We start from the raw sequence: 21,836 nt of genomic DNA, 5'->3' as shown, positions 1-21,836 counted from the left end.
ATTCCAAATTTGGCTTTCTTAAGATCCCAGTTCTGGATGGCACTTAAACCAAGGTTTATAGGAGATACAAAATAAATGTCTATATTCTTATAATCTTATAAATCTGTACCTTATTCCAGAATCATAATAAAATGTAAATAGATGTAAAAAAGGTTCAGCGTCAATAGCACAGTTTATGGAAAACAAATCTCCTGACAGGTGTAAATGTGCATGAGCCTTCTTTTCCCCAGAAGAACATGAGTAGAAAATACAGATAAACCACTACAGGCACTGCTTATAGTGCTAACAGACAGAAGCAAGACAATTTCACAGAACTGCTTAAAGCCATGCTTCCCATTCAGAAAGGCATTTGGAATGCTTAGCAGCAGTTGTGTGAAAATGCAGATTACTGCAAAATAAAAGTTGCTTCAAAGAAGTGCTGTTTAATCAGATCATTTTCCTAGCTTACAGCTCTGTATGGGAGAGCTAGGTAGTTGTGCTTGGAAGCTGTGTTGGCCTACTGCACTGAAAAAGCAGTAAAAGAGTTCAGGAGTTACTATGTAATGTACACACAACCTACAGAAAGCATCACAGCAAAGGACAAAATCCACTTGTCTGCAGATCTTAATATGTGTATTACGCGGGCAGAGAAATGTTAATGCTGTATCCAGTCTGCAGGCAGAATGGAAGCAAAACGAGAAGATGCCTGTTGAAATTAACTGAGATATTAGAATCTTCCCTAGGTCATTTCCCAAAGCAATGAGAAATATTCTAAGAACAAACCGAAAGTACACATAAAAACCAAGAGCAACCTGCTTAGGAACTTAAAAACAGAAATTAACAAACAGAAACTACTGAAACTGGAGGTCATGTTTTGAGAAGTACGAGTCTCAAGGGTAAGTCATCGTGCTGCAAAGAATGTCTGTCAGGGTATTAATGACTGAGATCCCCAGAAAGGATGTCCTTTCCAAATAATGGAAAAATTAATGCAGAGAAGATTGTGACATTAAGCTCAAGGACAAAGTGGTCCTGAGGACAGCAGATAAACTAGTCAATATTCAGTAGTTCCCTCTTCTTCCCACCAGAATTGCATGGTTGAGAGGTAACAAGACTAATTGAAGAATTTTTTACTGAAATAATCAGACTCTTTTTTTTTTTTTAAGCGGGTACATGTTAGAAATATTTCCTATTCTTATTAGAGTCCTGCTCTAGAGACCATCAGTGGGAATAAGACTTAGATAAATGCAAGGCTGGAGAACTGAGCTGGTAGCTGGATTGCAACGGTGGTGTGCAGCAAAAGCCTAGGGAGAAATATAGAAGCAGAACAAGTGTACTAGGGTCCTCTCCTGGATATTCTCTCTCAGTCTCTGGCAAATGAAGTGGACAGGGACTTCTCAAGTCACTTGTACTGATGCTGTGTTTAAAAACCTTTCCAACTACAGTGGCATTCAGTCTCACAGCATTAAAAAGAAGAAAGTTTACCTAGAACAACCTCAACCAACCAGCCAAAAACCATCATATTATTGTCTCTCAGCCTTCAACTTTTTGATTTTCTTTGTGCAATATAATCAACGCTTTTTTAAATTCCAAGCCATGTTTCTGTTAGTAAAAAATATGTCAGTATCTATTTAAGTGCAAGAAAAATCAGTGTTTGAATGATGATGTGATTGACATCAGTAAACGTAGTGTTAAGGAAAAATCATCAATGGTAAGAAAGTGATTTGTGAAAGAAAAGAATGTGCATTGAAAGAAAGAAAGCAGTCAGTGAAGAAACAAAGAACAAGCTCCTGGGAGGATGTAAATCTCCTGAATGAGTTATGTCAGTTTATGCTGCCTGCAAATATGTCCCTACATCTCAGAAAATTCTCGCTGAGCTGAAGCAGTATTCAAACCTAAGGGAAGAAATAAAGTGTGTTGCAAATGCATCATTTACCTCAACTCCAGCTGTTGATTTTGCTTGAAGACAAATTCCAAAGATCCCAGAACACTTCAGAGAGAGAAATCCCGTTGTAGAGTGCACAGTAGCATCCAAATATATGGGAAGGAGCATGGATTTGATTAATGCCCCCAAACAAGAGTTGATTTCACAGCAGGGTGCAACCAAAGAAGCTTAGAAAACAGATGTTTTATCACCCAGAATCTGAGAACATGTTTGCTGAGGATAAGGATAGCCAGAGGAACTGTGCTTCCTCTGAGGGTGAATTATCACAGCTCATCCAAACCTGAAGAACATCAGCATCATCTTTCATAGGAAATAGTCTGCCAGCCATGCTCTCCAAAAAAACAAGTCATAGGAAGAAATCATATTCCTGTGCAAGAAAGACTAGAAATACTGCTGGGAATCCTTATCCCAAAATGTACTTATTGCCTGGGGAGTCTGGCTGGAGGGAATGGAAGGTTTCATATATGTCACAGGACACAAAACTCACGGTCATCACTGTATCACTGAGCACTTCTCAGAATGGCATTAAATACAGCTTGAATAAAATGATAGACCAGATTTTTCTTTCAATGGCTGCCTAATTTCCTGCGTATGAATTTACCTAAGAGGTTATGGACTTCAGTATGAGCTACGGGCTGTGCAGCACTTCGAAAAATCTGTCTGCTCACGCTGCAGGAGCCTAATTACAGATGCTCATACATTTCAGGCCTTAGCCATAGCCATGTAAACACCACGAGAAGGACACAAACATCGAGCAGCCAAACACTGGGATGAAGCGACATCCCTAATGGCAAAACTTGGGAAAACTGTTCACAAAATCCGAAGATAGTAACATTAAAGATAAGTAAAACTAACAAATCACAGCCTCTCGATCCAGCAATGAGTTCTGCAAGAGGCAAGTTAATTCTAGTGATGGATCAGCCCCAGGAAGCTACAGTTTTCTCCGAGAAAAACCACTGTTTTCTCTAAATATCTATGGAAGAAAGTCCCTAGGAAAGCCAGGGATGTTTCATTCTCAATCCCAGCAGTTCTGGCAGCTTGCTGCTTCTGCCTTACTGCTCCTAGCCTTTCCCAGCTGGAGCTTTCATTACTCTAAGCTACATTAAAATATATACATTCCTAGAAGTATCTGAAGGCAATTTAACCAAATAATTGCAAACAGGGCATAAAGGTGGAGGAGGCTGAGGCATGGTTAACGTAGGTGAACTCCATCCCTCCAGCAAGGCACAACCTCCTGCCTCAGATGCTTTTCTGTCGCGCTGCAGAGGGAGCAGAAATACTGAATTTCACCTGTGAAACAGCTAGAAGAAAGCTAACTCATTTCCCTTCCTGCTTTCACAGCAGAACTTCAAAATCATACTTTCTATCAAGTTTGGTGGTTTTTCACTTAGTTATAAGTTGCTCATGAGCTCCTGCAGAAAGTTGTAAGTTTTAGAGACTCCAGCCCCTTCACACAGATTTTTGCAAACTTTTCCATTGCCCTGTCTTGGAAATCTGGATCTGGCCCTGAGCACGCTAGGTCTCTGTGTCATGGGACTGGTTGGTGCTTTGTGGATTTACACAATGGTGGTTCTTTCCCTCTCTCCCCCCACCTTGTCTGACTTCATTAAAAGACATGTCCTGGGGTTGCATTGTGCATTTTTGAAAACTCTGTTGCTTCAAATAATGCTAAATTATGTACAAAACTCACACTGTGGGTTCATGACATTCAGGTGATTTTACAGAACTAGAGTAGAGATTTGGTTTTGGCTAAGGGAGGAAGACTTCTGTATGCAAAAAGTAAAGTTTCGATATACACAAAATCATTGCTGGTTAGCAGATAAAAGCTACAAGTTATTTAGCAGGAAGTAATTTTTGAAGAAACTCTCAGTTCATGTTTCACCACTATCCCACCAACAAAATCAAAAAATGTCAGAGTTGATACCAATACAAGGACTTTTCACACCAATAAATTGGCACAGTTCTAAAACACATTAAACCCTTTGCTTTTGATTCGTTATGACTCCTTCAGAAAGCACCTCAAGATGTACTCCACATCCATGGTCCAGGTGAATCTATGTCCTGAATATATATGCACAGTAGTTTCAATCATCCACTAATATTTAGACTTACAGCATGCTTATTTGTCTCAGCTTTACAGAAATACTTCTTTCCTGTTACATATAAGCTTTTTAGTCAGTTCTTCTAAACTTACTAAGAATTCTCTGCTCTAACAATAGTAAAATATCTGTATGTCACTGGTTCTGTTAATTCTAATGATTGGTCCTAGGCTGTTCCTCCCCTTCCTTTAGGAATGGTACCTTCCAGTCTCTCCATGTGCATGAAAAGTGACAAGCATGGGTCCCCATATTTCTACTTATTGGGCCACCCTAAAGACACGGTTTGTAAACTCTGCATGTATATTATCTTTCGCTAATACACTGTTTCTCACAACTGTTAATAGAATCTCTTCCAACTTTTTCTTACATGCTAGCTCCCTTAATAGGTTCTACAGTATTTGGCTTTTCTTTCATAACTAATTATCTTAGATATCAAAGCAGTTATGCATTTTACAAATAATCCTAGATAACAAATATCCTAGATAACTGGTTTTTCATGTTACACCGCCTCTCGTGCAAGAAACACAGCCATAGGTCTGCTATATACCCACTTCTTCTCGTGACAAAAATTTATCCTTTGAATATGACTTTTCAGAGAGAAAACCTTAAATTTTTGAGAACTAAAGCTGTAATTTTCCCCTTCCTTATGGTACTTGGCTTGCAAAAATATTAGTAATGTGAAAGTGGAAGTTAGATGCTGATCTCAAACTATATTTATATGCAGCCTCTTGAAGAAATAACTGATGTAAAATTGAAGACTTTTTGGAACATGCTGTAAGGCAATACTCGTTTTTTAAACCCAGTGGCTATGCTGAATTTACACATAGCACTTTACACTTGATTTCAAGCTATTTTCTTCATAAATCAGATCCAACTGCACAGATTGTTCAGATACATAAAATTTGTAATACAGAGTCATGGCCCAGAAATGATGCCTGGAAAGCAAAGGAAAACAAAAACTTATTTTTTCTATTTTTTTTTAATTGATTGCTGTCATCACAGAAAACACAGAAGTGTTCAGATGCATTCAGTGTATCTGCTGTTGACTTTGTACAATGTAGTATATTTGCTGAAATTATAAGAACAGTCTCACACTGTTGAAGTAGACAGAATAGAAATAGAAAAGGAGTTATACCCAAAGGTGTACTCCTAGCCTTTGAGCTTTGAGCAGCTCCTCCAGTGTGACACCCACAGAATTCATGTCCCCAGCACTCAGGCACTAAGCTGTGCTTAAGTTATCAGTCTTGTGCATGCAAATCCATGTAATCTAACTGATGGCTTGCATGTGTTTCCAGTTACATCTTATTTCCAATTTGTATCTATAAATAAGATTTTTTTTTTAACACATACTTTGCTGGTGTTGAGCTGGACACATCTAGAGGCCATCTGAAAATTGTACCCATGTGGTTCAAGTGTGTATGTCACCATTGGAGACCTCCTAGGAACAAAGAAGTTCCTGTATAATGTAGAAATCCGAATTGCACCATTCCTTGCAGTCATTCTTACCTTGTTTCTGCTTCGTTCTTCAATAAAAGTAGTTCAGAGAGATCATGAGGTTAGAAATCCAGGCTGACATTAGGGTCATTTTGCAAGTCTCAGTTGTCAAGATAGGAAATTCCGTGAACTCCAGTTCCACTACAAGTGTTACATATTTATAACCACAACTTCTATTAATTATCTTTATTTTTCCTCCTATAGCATAATGGACACAGGAAATAAGTCTTTTTTTTTTTTTTTCCTGAAATAAGTGGAAACATTAATCCTCTATGAATACAGCTAAAGTTAGTTTTGCACAGTCACTCAGCTGTGAATGGTTCTGATTATTTGGCAGGAAGTGTTAGGATGGAATATTTTTCTCAGTAAAATATATCCACAATATCAAAAGCAATTTAGTTTGGGTCAACACCAGAACTAAAATACTTGATTGATAAAAAAGTAATATCAGGTCAAATAAAAATATGTCTGTTATACAATGTTTCCATTTCAGGTGTTTTTAATGAAAGACTTTTGAGAGGAAGGATTTTTCTAAAGAGAGAGTTTTGCAATGGAGCTTTTCCCAATCAAAATTGTCTGTGCTACCATTCATTAGAGCACTGATTAGGGATGTAAGTCAAATTTCCTGATGTGGGACAGATATATTGACCATTCTAGCATGCCTTAGGAGAGGCCCCTACCATAACATCACAGCGCAGTCTGCTATGTGTCCACATTTCTCCCACAGGAATTGTTCCATTTTGTATAATCACTTATAGAAGATCAGCAGGCTTACTTGAAGTTACAGCTGATACAGCACAGGAGAGATGCAGATGCTAGAACGTAGTTTAGAAAGTACCTCCAGATCAAGTGGTACATGCCTGTGGTTCCTAACACCATGGGCTTGGTAGCCCTTACTAGTGAATACTGCGTTTGTATTTGCAAAAATAGATGAAAAATTGGGAGCTTATACTGTGTTTTTTATTGACTGAATACAGTTAAATCCTTCAGAAATCTCCAGTCAGCTGCAAAAATGTATTTTTCTAGTTCTTTAACTCTGTTAGTATATCTGAAGTTTTTATGTTTCTCTAATAAATGGCTAAAGCATCTTGGCCTATACATTTAATACAGCTACTCCTACCTGTTCAGAGTACTGATCAGACAATCCTATTCATCCTATTTTTAATGCTCATTTTATAAATCTCTAGAGCTGAGGTTGAATGTTATTTGAAACTTGAAGTACCCCATATATCATTCATCTGATGTGAGTGCAAAAATCAATAGTGATTTTGGAAAAGTGCCCTTTCCTCTGTGACTACCTTGGTAGAACTGCAAACATTCATTCATATTCCCGCTGCATTTTCAATACCACCTTCTTATTTCTAGCAATACCAACGTAATTTCAGGAACCTGTGGTGTGTAAAAAAATTTTTAAAAAGGACTAACTAAATGAATCAAAATACTGGTTAATAAAATTGGTCTAAACCATCAGGCAATTTGAATATGGGTTCCCAAAGGTCGTAGCTGTTTTATTGCTATGGGTAAAAACTATTCAAGGACAAAATTGATTATTAAAATTTGCTCTACAAACATGTCTTTAGTATTTAATAAATATGAGCAGCTGGCAGGAAAGTAGAACATCCTTCTGTCAAATAACAGTATAAGTGTATGTATATGTGGGTGTGTATAGTTATTTCTGTCTTAAAGCAAATTTCTATTTTATAAGACATGTAGACCTTTTGCATAGGTATCCCTTCATATAGAAAACACTATTTTGAAAGGAATAGGGACACATGGGATGACATTCTCAGTCTTCTGGCAATGTTTTTGAGCTTCCAGGGAAGTAATACCTTTTCCTTACTTTCTAAATGAAAAAAATACTGAGTCTTTTCCATAGTCCTAAACATTGTTTTGGCAATTACACTCCCAGTGGCTTTGGCCAGTCCAGCTAAATTCTCTAACCCATGATTCCCCCATCTGTATAATGGAGATGGTAATATTTACTTACCTATCTCACAGGAGTGTTACAGGGATTAATTATTTAATGCTTGAAAAGCACTTTAAAGATGAAAATTCCTAGTCGACTTCTCAGTATTATTATTAAAGCAGAACCTCACTAATCCACATGCGTTATAATCCGCACCAGGATTGGCAGTGGGCCCCCACATCTGAGCAAAGATTCAATAATAAGGCTTTTGAGCAAGTTCTCTTATTACTAAGGTTTAATTATTATAATATAATATTCTGGAGTAGATTTACTAATATGGTGTAAAGTGTAGATAATTACAGCTAAACTACAGTGAATAAAACAGATGAACAAACATTATCCCTCTCTTTGTTCACATAAAGTGGAAAGCAGACTTACCAGACAAAGAAGGGAAAAGTCTCACCCTTTTTCTAACTTTTTCTGTGGCTTTCTGTGTTTTCATCCAGTTGACAATATTAGAAGATAAGCACCCAAAATACAGGGCCTGGAAGAACACAGCCATCCCCCTGTCTCCATAGCATCAGTTTTTCCTTTCTTCATGTAAACCAAAAATAGAAAAAAACAAGAATTCAGTAATACTTATTGTGTCTTTACAGTTTGCCATAGGATTAAGTCCAATCTTCTGCTGTTGCAGCATAACATCCCGTAAAATCCCTCTCCTGCTGCTTGTTTTGCAGTCCCTCTCATTTGCAGATTTGTGGTGGACCCCCAGTTAATAGCAAGACAGCATTGCTCTAACTCATCCTTAATCAGAGTTAGCTTCCCTACACGTCTGTGATGGTATCCTTGCACTATAGAACTGTGTACCAAAGGGAACAGTATGAAGGCACAATCCCTTATTCCTGTGGCCTGGCCCAATAATTCTCATCATGAAGGCTGTGCAGTCACTGCTTCAGTGGCTAGATTCCAAGAGATCTAAAGCTGGTTCCACATAGAAACACAGAATTATTTAGGTTGGAAAAGACCCTTAATATCATCAAGTCCAACCATTAACCTAACACTGCCGAGTTCACCAATAAACCATGTCCCTAAATGTAAAGTCTACACGTCTTTTAAATACCTCCAGGGATGGTGACTCAACCACTTCCCTGGGCAGCCTGTTCCAATGCTTGACAATCTCTTCAGCACAGCCAGTTTTCTGTAATGGCATGCATTTCCCCATAGGAGAGGAGAGCCAGTCGTCTACACTTTTAAGTAAATAGTGATTTGGGGAGGTCAAGCTTCATACTCTTTAGAGAGACCTGGAAACTATTGTATGTCGTCCTCTGGCTTGACATGAACAAGAACATTTTATCTTCGTACCTCACTTCACAGACTCCATCTCTAAGAATATCAGCTGAACTTGGGATACAATGGCTTTGAACTTATTTACGTGATCTTTTAATTGATCTGTGATTATCCAGGTATAAGAAGTCTGGCATTTTAGCTTGCTCAAAAGAATCCATAAACAGCTATCAGGTCTTTTAGGTACAAAAGCACAGCCACGAAAGTACAAAAAGCGATTACAAAAGTACAAGAGGCAATCAAGCTGTATCAGGAAATCCTTGCCAGCAGCCTGATGCTATGTTACCCAAGACTAAATTAAACTAACAAGGCCTCTTATGATTCTCATCAGAAATTTGATGAGTCTAAATGGTCAAATAGAGAGTGACATAAATAACTGTTATTCCAGCCATTAGAGAGGAGAAGGCAAGCTTTGTCCATAGAGGGACTTGTAGTTGGCCCTGCCTCTGCCCTTCTCACTTCACCATCCTGTGGTGTATTTCCTGGCTGATGCTTTGTGGCCTGACCACAGGGAGAGGTTAGCAGAGTTCGTGGCCTCTGTCAGATTTCTTATAGCTTGTTACTCCTATCTTAGGAAAAAAAACATCAGAAAATGAAATGCGTTTTTTTTACTTTGACAGTATGATGTAACTGTCACTCTCCAGCTAACACTGAACCATAGAGCACGTTATATTTTGCAGAGCTATAGCAACACATATGCAACCCAGAATTTTAAACATCTGGGTTTTCTAACAACATGTAGTTTATGTTTACTCATTAGCAGCTGAATATTACAATGTGACATTCATTTATTCGTGCACTTCCATTTCATTATACAGTTTTCAGAGAAGATTGTCTCAGCATCCAAAAGATACCAGATACCACAACAGCCCCACAGCAAATATGGTCCCAGGGTCAGTTCTCCACCTTCAGTGCCCAGTGGCCTCCAGTCTGAAAAGAGTTTGCTAAAAGAGACTAAACTATGCCTGCAGCTTACACCCTAAGCAGGACAGGAATACGTATTCATGAGCTTTGTAAACAAGAATGCCTTCAAACCAAGTTATGTGTTTTGCTTAACATCCTGATGAGATCTTAAGTGCAAACACAAACACTCAGCACCTGCCAGAAACAACTTTCTAGAGGCATTTCATATTCAATCAAAACGCTCCGAATTCCTCACTTATTAAATAAATTTTATATATTATCTACCTGCCTTTAATACTGACCAGCTATTTATCAACCAGATAGGATGTGATGCCTACTGTTAACAGCCATTTTAGCTGTGATAATTAATAATTTTAATATTTAAGTTTAATTAAGTGTGTAATATCCAGCTCTTAAATTATTCAGTCTCTGCACAATGTTTTTCATTAATACCACACATTCTATTAACATATTTATGAACACCTTTTATGATTTAATGTGGCTTAATTCTATTAATAAAAACTAATTTTGAAGTCATTATCTTATTTAATTATACAGTAACTTGCAATATAGATTTTCCAGCTCCAGCGTGGCTCTGGAAGAGAACTGCTGAGGTTTCTGCAGCTTCTACTCTACTGACTGATCACATTGAAGAAATAAAACCTTCTTTACTGAAGGGATGAGGTTCTTCTGCCTGGGTAGCTCTGATCTGATAGATACATGAGATGCTCAGCACTTCAAAAAGGGTGCCAAACCGCCTGAAGGACCTAGTGAATGATAATGTGTGGTTAGAGCAACATCACTCAAGACTAGCACTTAGGCTGTCCGTACACTTAACACTGATGCAGCAGTGAGGCGCTTGCTGTGGAGGATAAAAGCACTATACAGGCTGCAACTTTTCATTTCAGCTGTTCACAGTATGAGTGAGTAATCCTATAACATTTATGCAGATACATTAAATTGATTCAAGGAAAAATCAAATTTACCAAGTTCACTCAGATTAGTGATCACGATCATTAGTTTACATATCTAATGGATAGGACCATTTAGCAGATCTATATTGAACAAGCTAAAGTAAATCTTGGAATGAGTGATAAATGTGTAGTCATAATAATCCTGCCTTAAGATTCACAGCCAAAAGACTTACAGTAAGTTAGTAAACTGATTTATTGAACTAATATACCTGTTTCAAATCTGAAATATACCCTGTTTGTAAGTGTGGCACTTGGTCATTTTTTCCTTCTCCCATTCTACATTTTAGGTTATGTTTTACTGCACTGAAAAATTGCCCTTTTTTTGTTCTTGCTATCATAAGGGCAGTGTTAAACTTATCTCAGTCATATTGTAAGATGTGACTGATGTTGTTGGAAAGAGCCAAATGATGTAGAGCTTAGGTATGATTTAAAAATCGCAGTGAATTCCCTATGGATGTGATCTATATTTAAGGGATGAAGAATGACAGGGTAACCAGGAGAGGGCTAAAGCAGCACCACCGGGTCATCCAAGTCCTGGAGGCAATCCAGTCCACCTGATCTCCAGGGCAGAAACTCTGAGTGCTTCTGAAATCATTAGTTATCTCCTGTATTAGCCTGACATTTCTCAGGCCACTTACTTGCCGTGACCTGTGCTTGCTATAAAGCGCCTGATGGGAGAGGATGGGTGTAGATCTCTGTGTCCACTCACTCAGCTTTGATCCACAGCCTCCAACAGGGCTTCCCAGAAGGAGCTCCCTAATGCTGGTTGTGTACACATTCAACAGAAGAGCAGACATCTGTTTCCACAGGTCTTCTGAGACACCTCTCTCTCTGACTCTGTAAGGCAATTAAATTATTATCTCAAGTGATTAGGAGAGTAAAATACTGGAGAAGCAGTGTCATAATTAAAAAACTAACTCAGGGAAAGGGATTTACGGAGGATGCACTGGGTATAGTGTAGAATCAGAAACAGCACAGAATAAGAATAGGAACTCTTCAAGTCAGATCAATCACTTCCCATGTTTCTTTGTTAACCATCTTTGAAGAATACATTACATAAAAAATTGAAAAGTGCTTTCATCCACAGTGCTTTCTACAGATTAAAGCCAACACAAATCAATGCGTGTGAATTTCTTGTTTCAAGAAAACATTCGATATTTTTCTAAAGGGTTTTTTTTTTCCTTCCAATATGCAGTTTTGCCCTCTTTGCCCCAAGTTAAAATTTTCCCTTTCTCTCTGTTCCCTTAGCCCAAAAATGAGCAATATCATCTCCTGAGCTTCTGCAGATTTGGTATTCCAAGCATAACTAACAATCTGGTCTTTCTGAAGTGTGTTTCAATAATACTCAAATTAGATCTGTGAACATGAAAGCACTTTTTCTAACAAACCTCCATGCAAAGTACAGAAATGGTGATGAAAGTGAATTTTACCTGAGATGAGATCATTCAAAGTCTCATCATATGGCCCTTGCAAGAGCTCTATGAACACCATCTCTGCTGTAAAAATATTTGGGACATCTTCCATTTAATATCTAGGTAAAGTATACAATGGAAGATTACTATAATGGACCCAAAGGAACTAAATTTTTCCTCATCGGTAATAATTAGTAACATGAAAAGAAGTAGGACATCGGAGTATCAATGTCACTGGGAACTGAATAAAGCAAGAAGTAAAGCTGTGCTTCCCAGTGTTGCAATTGGTCAATAATTGAATTTTCTGGATGCAAAATTAAACATTTGAAGTTTATAGAGATAAAGGTATTCCTCACCCCACATTTACAGTCACATCTCTTCAGTTCTTGTGGATATCTGCAGAAGCCATGTCACCAAGAGCTCCCAGTGGTAGTAGTGCCTCCCTCTTCAAATATCAGACCAGTGACAAAAATAAAAATGCACAATGACTTTTGTGACAGTGAGACTAGGCCTAGCATTGTTTCATACTGCAAACATTAGTCTTTCTTAATGAATACTTCTACTTTTCTGAAAACGCTGAGTACAGAAGTCAGATGTATGTTTGTTCCCCTGTAATCTTTCATGACCTTGTTAGCACCCTGTTTACACTGACCAACCATCCTCAACCTTCGCAAAAAACAAATGTGCAAAGCTAAAAACCCAAATTATTAGAAAGCAGAAAAATTCTACTCTTAAGCAAAGTTACATTTACAAGCTACTATAAACACTCGGTCACCATGACATTACTGAGTACAAACAGGCAACCAGTATAATGAATGTGGTTACATTAAGATAGCAGGAAATTAGATTAGGTTTTCATTGCATCAGAAACTAGACTTCACAATACCAAACAGATCACTAGCTGAAATGCATGTGTAGGGAAGGAAAAGTAGTTCATATACCAAAATAACTGAGTATAACCTGTATTTATTCTTATGAGTTTATATGGCATGTATGTCATTTCTGTACATAGAAGAAACATTTTGCACCCATAGCACACTGCTATCATAGCTTAAGAAAAAAAAAAAAAAAAAAAAAAAGTACTAATGACGAGAAGGCTATCCTGGATGTGCCCATGGTGACTGACCAAACAAAGGACCATATCACAGCAAAAGGTGCCTAAATTCAATGAAGTTTTTTTCCAGAGATATTGACATTGAAGGATCTGAACGTGGATCAGTGGAAGGGGAGCCAAGCAAAGTGTAATTTTAAGCCAAGCAAAGTGCAATTTGTGAGAAAACATTTTCATAACACTATTGAATAATTAACAAGAAGTGTAAGTTTATAGCCAGAAGTATAGGGAGCCTGTAAATGGGGGGAAGAGCCCATTGCCACTCACTTTACAGGTGAGGCTGGGAGAAAGGGTAGTGTATTGTGTCATGCTTGCATGAGGCTGGCAGCTGGACAGAAGGTACCCAGAGCTTTTCTAACCTTCCAGAGATGTCAGAGAATCATTTATTTCATGAGACAAAGGGTGCTGTGTCTGGGTTGCAGAACCTCCAGGATGAAAGATTAAAGAATCTTTAAATATTCTGAAATATCCCTCCTTAGAGAGCGTGAAAGACAAGCTGCAGGAGACCAATGCAATCAGGAACATCACAGACATGTCAAGCTATAATGAAAAAGAGCCAAATGCATTCCTGGTGTAACACTGCCAACATTAGTGGATACTCACCAGGGGACAATTTGTCCCATTTTTGTTATTAGCAGCATCTGTAAGAACCGTTGGCCACCTTCTGGCAATACATAATTTCAGACAAAAAGTTGGAAAGAAAAATAAAGCACCATATTTTTTATTTAATCAAAACATCTTTGATTCCCTAGGAAAATAATTTTGGGAAGATACAAAACCAGCTGCTTAGACATTTCAGGAAATGTTTCATTCAGACTACTGAAAGCATTGAACACTGTAATATGTTGCTCATTATTCATATAATTTGGAGATTTAAAAAGTGATGAGATTTTATTTTACTTAAATAATAAAATGTGATGTCATTTATACTTATTACTATTAAATATTAAATAAATTAATATTAGTACTTTATGGTTAATTTTATCTAATGAAAAATTCCATATTCCTGATAAACTGTCAATCAATTATTTAAAATATTTTGATGCAAAAGAAGAACCTAGTCATAAATCTGAGGTCTAACCACTCTTCACCTGACATCTTGGCAGAGCAGATAAATAAGCACAGCAAGACTAGACATGACAGAATCTTAGAAGGACAACCTGTAAAGAAAACATAAGTATTGCAGGAAACTAAACAAACTTATCAGTAGGCTGAACTCTTTCCTCTGACTTAGTACCTAGGCAATGCTCAGATAGTAAGACAGGCAGACCTCTGTCCTCCATTAACAGTAAAGCCAGGGTTCTTTTGCTAGTGGTTCAGACATAAACCATCAGCAAGCGCTGGATCCAGGTAGAAGACAAGTAGAGAAGTAAGCAGACACATAAGAGTAGTACCCTCATTTCCATTCCACTGAACCGTGTGTGAGCTGAGGTAGCAAAGCAAACGATCCATGTCTATGGCAGTTCTACCTCAAAAAGCCTCTAAACAGAAAACTTCTGCTCCTGATGTTTTCCCCTTGTCACTCTTCTTCCAAAATGGCTGTGTTCATCTCCTACTTGTCCTCCTACACACTCGAGATCTTGTGTCTGTGGTGTCTCTTACTCAGTTAGCAATTTACTCCTTGCCTGGGAGTTATGCAAAACAGGTCGTAGGTGAGTCATTCTTACACATCCCATGGAGAAGTGCCGCCAACCTGCACGACAGTAGCTTGTGGAAACTAAAAGCCACTCAGAAAAACACCTACTAAATTGCACCAAATCAAATGCTATCACAGTAACAGATTATAGTGCTGGTCCCAACTCATTTATCTTGTCTAAATTAGTAGGTCAAGGGAGATTTTCTCCCTTCAAAGAAGGGAGGAAGGCATCTATTAGCTTTCAGTGAGATGTATACCTTTAAAATCAATTTCTCCCACAGTAAGGATGATATCCATCGTGACAAAGTCAGAAACAAATTTAAAACTACATAATCTCTAAATCTCTCCAGCAGTTTCAACAAAATGCGATATCCTTCACTTCTGCTTGTAAGTCATTTGGGCATTAGTAGTTCATGCTCTATTAAATAAACTGTCTTCAGTTCCTCCCAGAGGTGAAGGGAGAAAAAAGTAAAAACATTGCTTTGTCTCTGGTTTAGCATGTTTGCAAAATATTTTGAGATACTTTGGAATAACAGACAGTAAAAATAGGTTTTGTTCACAATTACACATAGGTTTTATATAAAGCTTAAAAACTATAGAAAAAATTATTTATTCAGAAATATTAACAACTCTTTCCAAAATACAGCTATAACCTCAGAATAAGCATAAAGATAAATCCTTAGCTTAGCTCCTCTACAGCATAAAATTTTGCATTTTTCTCCTGTTTATATTGGTTATGAAAAAGTGATCATTTTAGTGTTGGTTGAAGAAGTCCAAATGAACCCTTATGGCTTGAACACAGCTATTTAAAAGGTTTTTCTTTTGAGCAACAAATTACTTACATTACTGCACTTTGCTCTACTCTAGTAATTTTGATCTTTTCCCATAATGTTCAAACATTAAAGTCAGTTGCAGTACCCTCACATCAGTATTCTCCTCACTAGCCAGTGACATATTGCAACAATGGCTTGTTGACATTAACATCTAGCAAGGCTGAGGATGGCTTTCTACATAATTTCATTTCATTTGAAAGAAAAAAGCAGGTTATGATGGGTTTTGGTTGTATCAGACTAATGGTACTTAAACCTTATAGAAAGCCATTTTGTCAAGTTCTTACTCGCAAGTACTATATTGCCACAGAATATGAATGATAGTTTTATTTCATGGCAGCTTATTCCCCCAGCCACCTGAAATACAGCCTATATAGGCGCCGCCCCAGCAAATAGGCCAGGCACAGTATTTTAAACAAACTGCAGCCAGTGGTCCACCTGGGGTTCTCCTACAACCAAACTTCCCTTTAAGACGTGACTACAAGTATTCTTGCTTAGTTGGCCACGTTGTCTTTCTCTTAGGGTTTTTCTGGGAGAGAGGCAGAAATCCAGTAGTGCATATAATATTGTATGTCCTAGTTTATAGGTATCTATATTTATGTATCATTACATATAACAAATACATTGCTTCACCTTTGTTGAAGTAGGTCCTAAACTGCTATGATTTCTCACTGCAACATTTGGTGGTTTTTCCCTCCCCTTCAAAAAAGAAAATAGAAAAAAAAAAAAATAAAAGTGTCTAGGGAGACAGTCCATTAATAAATCAGTTCTCTCATCTCTAGGGTATAAAACAGCAGGCCACTCACCCCCAGGTCTCCTCCCCTGAGTGTCCCACAAATAACTAGTACAATATTGCCCTTCGTGCCCCAGAGGAGCCATGAATGTTGTTTACCACTTTTGGTTCGAACGGTGGACACCTGGTTTGTCCTCCTGGGTGAGGGACAGCTGATTTGAACGTAGTGGCATATTTTGCACAGAGTCAATCTTATTACCTGAATGCATCTTGCTGCTTCAGGCCATTTGATGGGGTTTTTTGTGTGCAGCTGATACTTCCCAAAGTAACAAGCTATTTGTGTAACTTCAGATGCTCTCAGAGCCTTGCACGAGATCTGGTAATGGCACCACTCTTCACTGACACTCAGTGAAAAACATCATCTTGTGGACAACTGGGAAAGAATACTGTAGTTAAGTCAAATATGTTGGTCACGCCAAGTCAGCACCACCTCTACCCAATGGAGGTCTGACAATGCTGTCAAAAGCACAAACTTAATTTTCTAAGGCCCAAAGTGGCTTGTTTAGTGATAGCTCAGGTACCTCACAGGTGCACAGAGACAGCTTCATGCTGCTCGGCAGAGTCCCAGAATAGTTTTAGAGAACCAGGCAAAGTGACTTGGACCCCATGCATAGTCCCTGATTCAGTTGTTAACCAAATTGGGATCCCCTGGATCTCAGATCTTAAAAGAGCTAGGGTGGGTCTGTGCCTCCCCCATCTGACACAGCCTGTGGTACTCTACCAGGAGGGCAGTGCTGAAGAGCAGAGGTAAAGAACAAGCCCATTGAAGTAGATGATTTTTGTAGGCAAGTTCCTAAGAGCTGATCACTCCACATGCATGAGCCTTCCTTTTATTTTTTCTTGCTCAAGTGCCAAGCAAGGAGCAGATGGTACATTACTCAGCCTTAACTGGAGGGTAAGAAAGTGTGATTTTTAAAAAAAAAAGAATCAGTTGAGACCTTCAGCCCATTTAGATTCCCAGCTCAGTTTATTTGTCTTACACAGAACTTGTACTTTCTACCCCTCTCAAATGCTAATCCTCTCCACACATATGCTCATTATGCAAAAGCATATGACAAACACCATCTGGGAAAATAAATAGCTCCTTAGCTAACCGTGCTGCTCCCTCCCTTTACGTCACCCACCTCACTATTGTCTCTCCTATTTTTATCTGCAAGACAGCAATCACTCAATCCAGATACTAACTTTAAAGTGCTGTCTCAGGCAAGCAAGCTGCAGATCCCAGGCTGGGCAGTAAAACCCATTTCATTTTTTGAGGTGATGTGCATCTTCATGATAAATTGAAAGGAGCCATAAAACAGCGAAAAATAAAATCTGTATCTTTTTAAAGGACAGTTGATATCATTGAGAGATACTAGTCCTGACCTGCAGAAGTCCATGCTTGTTTTTCAGCTAGAAGGCTACATTTTCTCCCCCCTGAAATATGCAGCTCTTGCCATGAGTTCCACCTTGTTTCCATGGATTCCTGAGATAGTCCTTCATCTCTGACAGATTATTGCTCATACTGTTCAGAGTCAGGCAATGGTGCTAAATAGGGAATGACATTAGCCAAGTTCAGTGATTTCTCTAACCTCTATGTGGATGGGTGAGAACAGAGTCATGCTGTCATTAGTCATGATGGATTTGTCGTCTGCCAGAATGTTAATCGAAAGAAATGAGGATCATGTATGCAAGAGAAAGGCATTTCAGAGTATTCTGTTTTTTATCAATGGATTAGGAAAATCATCATGATTCAGCAAAGGAGATACCTGTTTAGCAAAATTAAACACGATCTGCACAATCTAACCATATTGTCTTGAGACTAAGTAACCAGGAGAAATTCAAAATGCACAGCCAAGAGACTCAGTGGCTGACGTTATGACATAAAGGCAGAGGTTTGTAAGTACCCTGTAAGAATTGTGGGGCCATAAACACTGCAGTATTATATCTGTTTAGAAAAAATATGAGACAGAATTCAATGATGACCTTATCTGAGCAACAAATTCTTGTCAATTATTATATGCTTGTAGGGACACGTTTAATAGATGGCAGAAAGTCCTTCTCATTTGTCCTCAGAGACAGCGCTGATATTGCCCAGCTAAGAAATCCATTATACAGCTACAAAAGAGGCAATTTGATTTCATGAGCACGTGCCTTTATTATTTTAATAATAATTTAATGTAGGTGGAAGAAAGCAGAATCTGTATGAAAAAAGACTGAGGTTTCCAATATTTGCAGTTACCAGCCCTGTGGTTCTTGCTTCTCCCGGACTTTTCTCTTTTTTTGTAGGGGGTGGGGAGATTATTTTTCTTTTCCCCTTCATTGACTCCCCTGGGAGTTTCACCTCACCTAAGACAGAGGAGTTTAAGTCTGCTATGTGGTTTGGGTGTTGATGTTGCTCAGAATACATATGCCTGTGCAATACATGCTTTGTGCTGCTGAATACTCCCTTAACTCCCTTCTCTTTGTTGTTACAACAGACGAACCAAACTCCTGGAGTGCTCCCTCTGCCACCTCCCCAGGTCTGTCGGAAGTAGCTCTTTCCCTCGACGACATAATCTCACCATTATCTTCATCACACATAGCCCCACCCTCTGACCCTTCTCACCAGATAAGCCCAGAGCCAACATGGGATATCAAGAGGGAACACGATGTAAGGAAACCAAAGGAGCTTTCAGTGAATGGTCACAAAAAGAAAAGGTTAGGAGAACAAAGAGAAAGGTCAGCAAGTCCTAAAAAGGTAGACAGGTCAAAGCATGAAGAGGCTTCTTGGAAAGGATATTCAGAAGGCAAAAATAAGACCACTGATGGTGGCAGGCCCACCTCAGAAAGCAAAGTGGTGGGACACAGCATTATGATCGAGGCTGGCGCGAGAGAGCACGTGTGTGCTGGAACCAGTGATGAACAGTTTGGGAGGCTGAGGAAGCCAGAAAGCAAGAGAGGAGGATCTCTTAGCAAAAAAGAAGATCACAAATCTGCAAATACCAGCGAGAAGAAGTCAGCTGCAGCATCCGACCATGTCAAGCTTGATACAGGTGCTACCAAGACGTACAGTAGCAACCGCTGCAGCTCACCTGGAAGTGATACGGACCACAGCCAGAGGGACCCTGATGGGAAACCCAGCGAGTTCCCCAGGAAGGGACATCTCCACTCCATTAGCACTCGCAGCACCAACACCACAGTTCGAAAGGCAACGGTCTCTCCGGGGCCATGGAAAATCCCTGGCTCAGATAAGCTACCTAGCGTCCTGAAGTCTGGTACTTCTGCCATGAGCAGATAAGCAAGGGACTGTTGCCCTCTAACTGTCTCAAACTGACACAGAACATTCTTCTTAGTTTTTGTCTCACATTGGTTTGTTTTAATTTATTTTAACTATCACACATATACACAAAGCATTGAGGAATGAAAACATTAGTGTGTAATTCCATGACAATATGCACAGTATCTAATAAGTTCAAAAGCATATAGTCAACACGGAGATTTAAAATCGACCCTAAAGTCCCAGTTCCATTTTAGGGACTTTGGCAGCTATGGAAGAAACCAAAACAATATGAAGGACAGTACATCAGAGAAGGATAGTGCAGTGTAGCTTTAGCATTTTTTTCCCACTGCATGAAGGACTTGGATTTCATTCAAACTTTATATCAAGAAACTGGAACAAGTTAGAGCAATCACAAACTGGAACATCGCCTTAAATAAAACTGCACGGAGCAAGCTGAAACCGAGAGAGGATCTTTTCATGGAGCTAAAATGTTGTAAATAAATTGTTCTCGACATATCTAGACAGGGGTTAAAGGGTTTCTTTGAAGCATCGTTTGGAACTGTACACCCATGACACATCTCCACTGTTAACACTTTGGGATAGTCCACGTGGTACCCTGTAGCATAGTTCACTAGGAGCTACGGGAGGAGTGGGGAATCCAGTGGATTAGTTTCTGTGATACCATTTCTACTGCCATTTTTGTGAACAAACCATGTTTCTTTACATTGGAAAGGAGTTAGGGTGGAGTTGTATTTGCAAATTATTCTTAAAAGCGATTTATTACCGGTTCCCCAAATACTGCAAGGTAGCACACAAACCAATTGGTCAGGCTCAAAACCCAGACATCTGCAAGGCCCTTGCAATGAAAGGAAGAGTGCTACAGAGAAAAAGCTGCAGTTTCCTTAAGGAAAGGCCTTTCCCTCCTGCAGAAAACGAGAGCTTCACTTATCAACAGTGCTATGTTTCATACCCATCTACATTTAGGTAGGACACTCTCACCTTTCATCCCCGCAGTCTGGCAGAGCAGGTGCCTTTCAGGCACACGTTAACAATAATTAGACTGGTTTCTGAAATACAGTGGTCAGTGTCCTCATTCAAGTAAATTTGATATATTTCCATTTTTAAGATGGTTTCCATTTTATCATTTCTTCCCTACCTCCATTTTTTTTTTTATTCTGTTTTTGGTTTATCTTTCTTGCTTGTCTGTTTTGAATTTCAAGCCTTAAGTGCCAGGTAAACATTCCAGTCTGCCTTCACAGGAAATAACTCCGAGTTCAGTCAATCAGTCATTATCTTGTTTCAAAAAGATGCGTATGTGTCTGTGTAAGTGTGCATATGCTTATTTGTCTGTCAAAATTAAAACAAAATCCTGGGCAATAATACATTGGTAATTTAAAAAAAAAAATAACAAAAAAACGTAAAACAGTACTGTCAAAAATTCGTATTTAAAAATTATTGTTCTCTTAGTTCCTCATATGCTCTGCTGAAGAATTAGATTGAGATTGGCTTTGTTCCAAGAAATTAGCACATTACTGTATGTCTCAAACATTGCACTGGACTGAGAAATTTATAGGCATGTTTCTTCCTGTCCAATTATTTGAAAAGCCTCAAGTCAAGGATTTTGCAGCTTTCAAACATTTTTTTTTAGAAATAAAAATCCATTTATAATTTCTAAAAAAGCACAAGTCCATGTAGCTGTTTACAAAACCTCTTATTTAATGAAAAAAAATCTTTATCCCCTGAACTAGAATCCAGTATAATTTGCCATTAATTTATTGAATCTGATTTTGGACAATGCTTCTGTAGTGTAGATGCACGTCCCAGTATCTTATTTTTATGTATAAAGAAAGCAAACAATGAAATCTGAAAAACAGTTGAGATTATGCTTGCATAAACTCTAATTTGCACAGTTCACAGCTACTCCTTGTGCAGTAATTGCTTTATGCGGCTGTAATCGATAACCTGTGAAGACAGCACATCATCTAAACCCCATTCCAAATAATATTTCTGTGTAGTGTTAGCTGTGAATTTACCCTGTACAGCTCTATCTCTATAAATATAATTCCATGTATTAATAGTCACAGAAAGGCTGTAAGTGAGCAACTATTTTTATGAAACGCACCACTATGGATAAATTAACTTTTACAGAAATCTTGTTTACTGTATGATATT

General features: G+C 38.5%; 1 protein-coding gene across 13 annotated transcripts in view; it reads left to right on the top strand.

The window, feature by feature from the left end:
• Nucleotides 1–21,057, top strand: part of MAGI2 (membrane associated guanylate kinase, WW and PDZ domain containing 2) — a 532,719-nt gene extending 511,662 nt beyond the window's left edge. For 9 of the 13 annotated variants that reach the window (XM_026868178.1, XM_026868173.1, XM_026868180.1 and 6 more), the window contains one exon: nucleotides 18,883–21,057. In XM_026868178.1, the coding sequence (XP_026723979.1) occupies nucleotides 18,883–19,682 (800 nt within the window). In that variant the 3' untranslated portion in view covers nucleotides 19,683–21,057. Of the gene's footprint in view, nucleotides 1–4,190; nucleotides 4,302–18,882 lie in introns of all 13 variants that reach the window. The other 4 variants (XM_026868182.1, XM_026868184.1, XM_026868185.1 and 1 more) reach the window with 2 other exon arrangements.
• The last annotated feature ends 779 nt before the right edge of the window (nucleotides 21,058–21,836 follow it).

Source organism: Athene cunicularia (assembly GCF_003259725.1).
Source record: "Athene cunicularia isolate RWA chromosome 1 unlocalized genomic scaffold, athCun1 chr1_part2, whole genome shotgun sequence".
Taxonomy (NCBI): domain Eukaryota; kingdom Metazoa; phylum Chordata; class Aves; order Strigiformes; family Strigidae; genus Athene; species Athene cunicularia.
The sequence above is the reverse complement of the archived record's forward strand: the minus strand, read 5'-3'. Positions and strand labels throughout refer to the sequence as shown.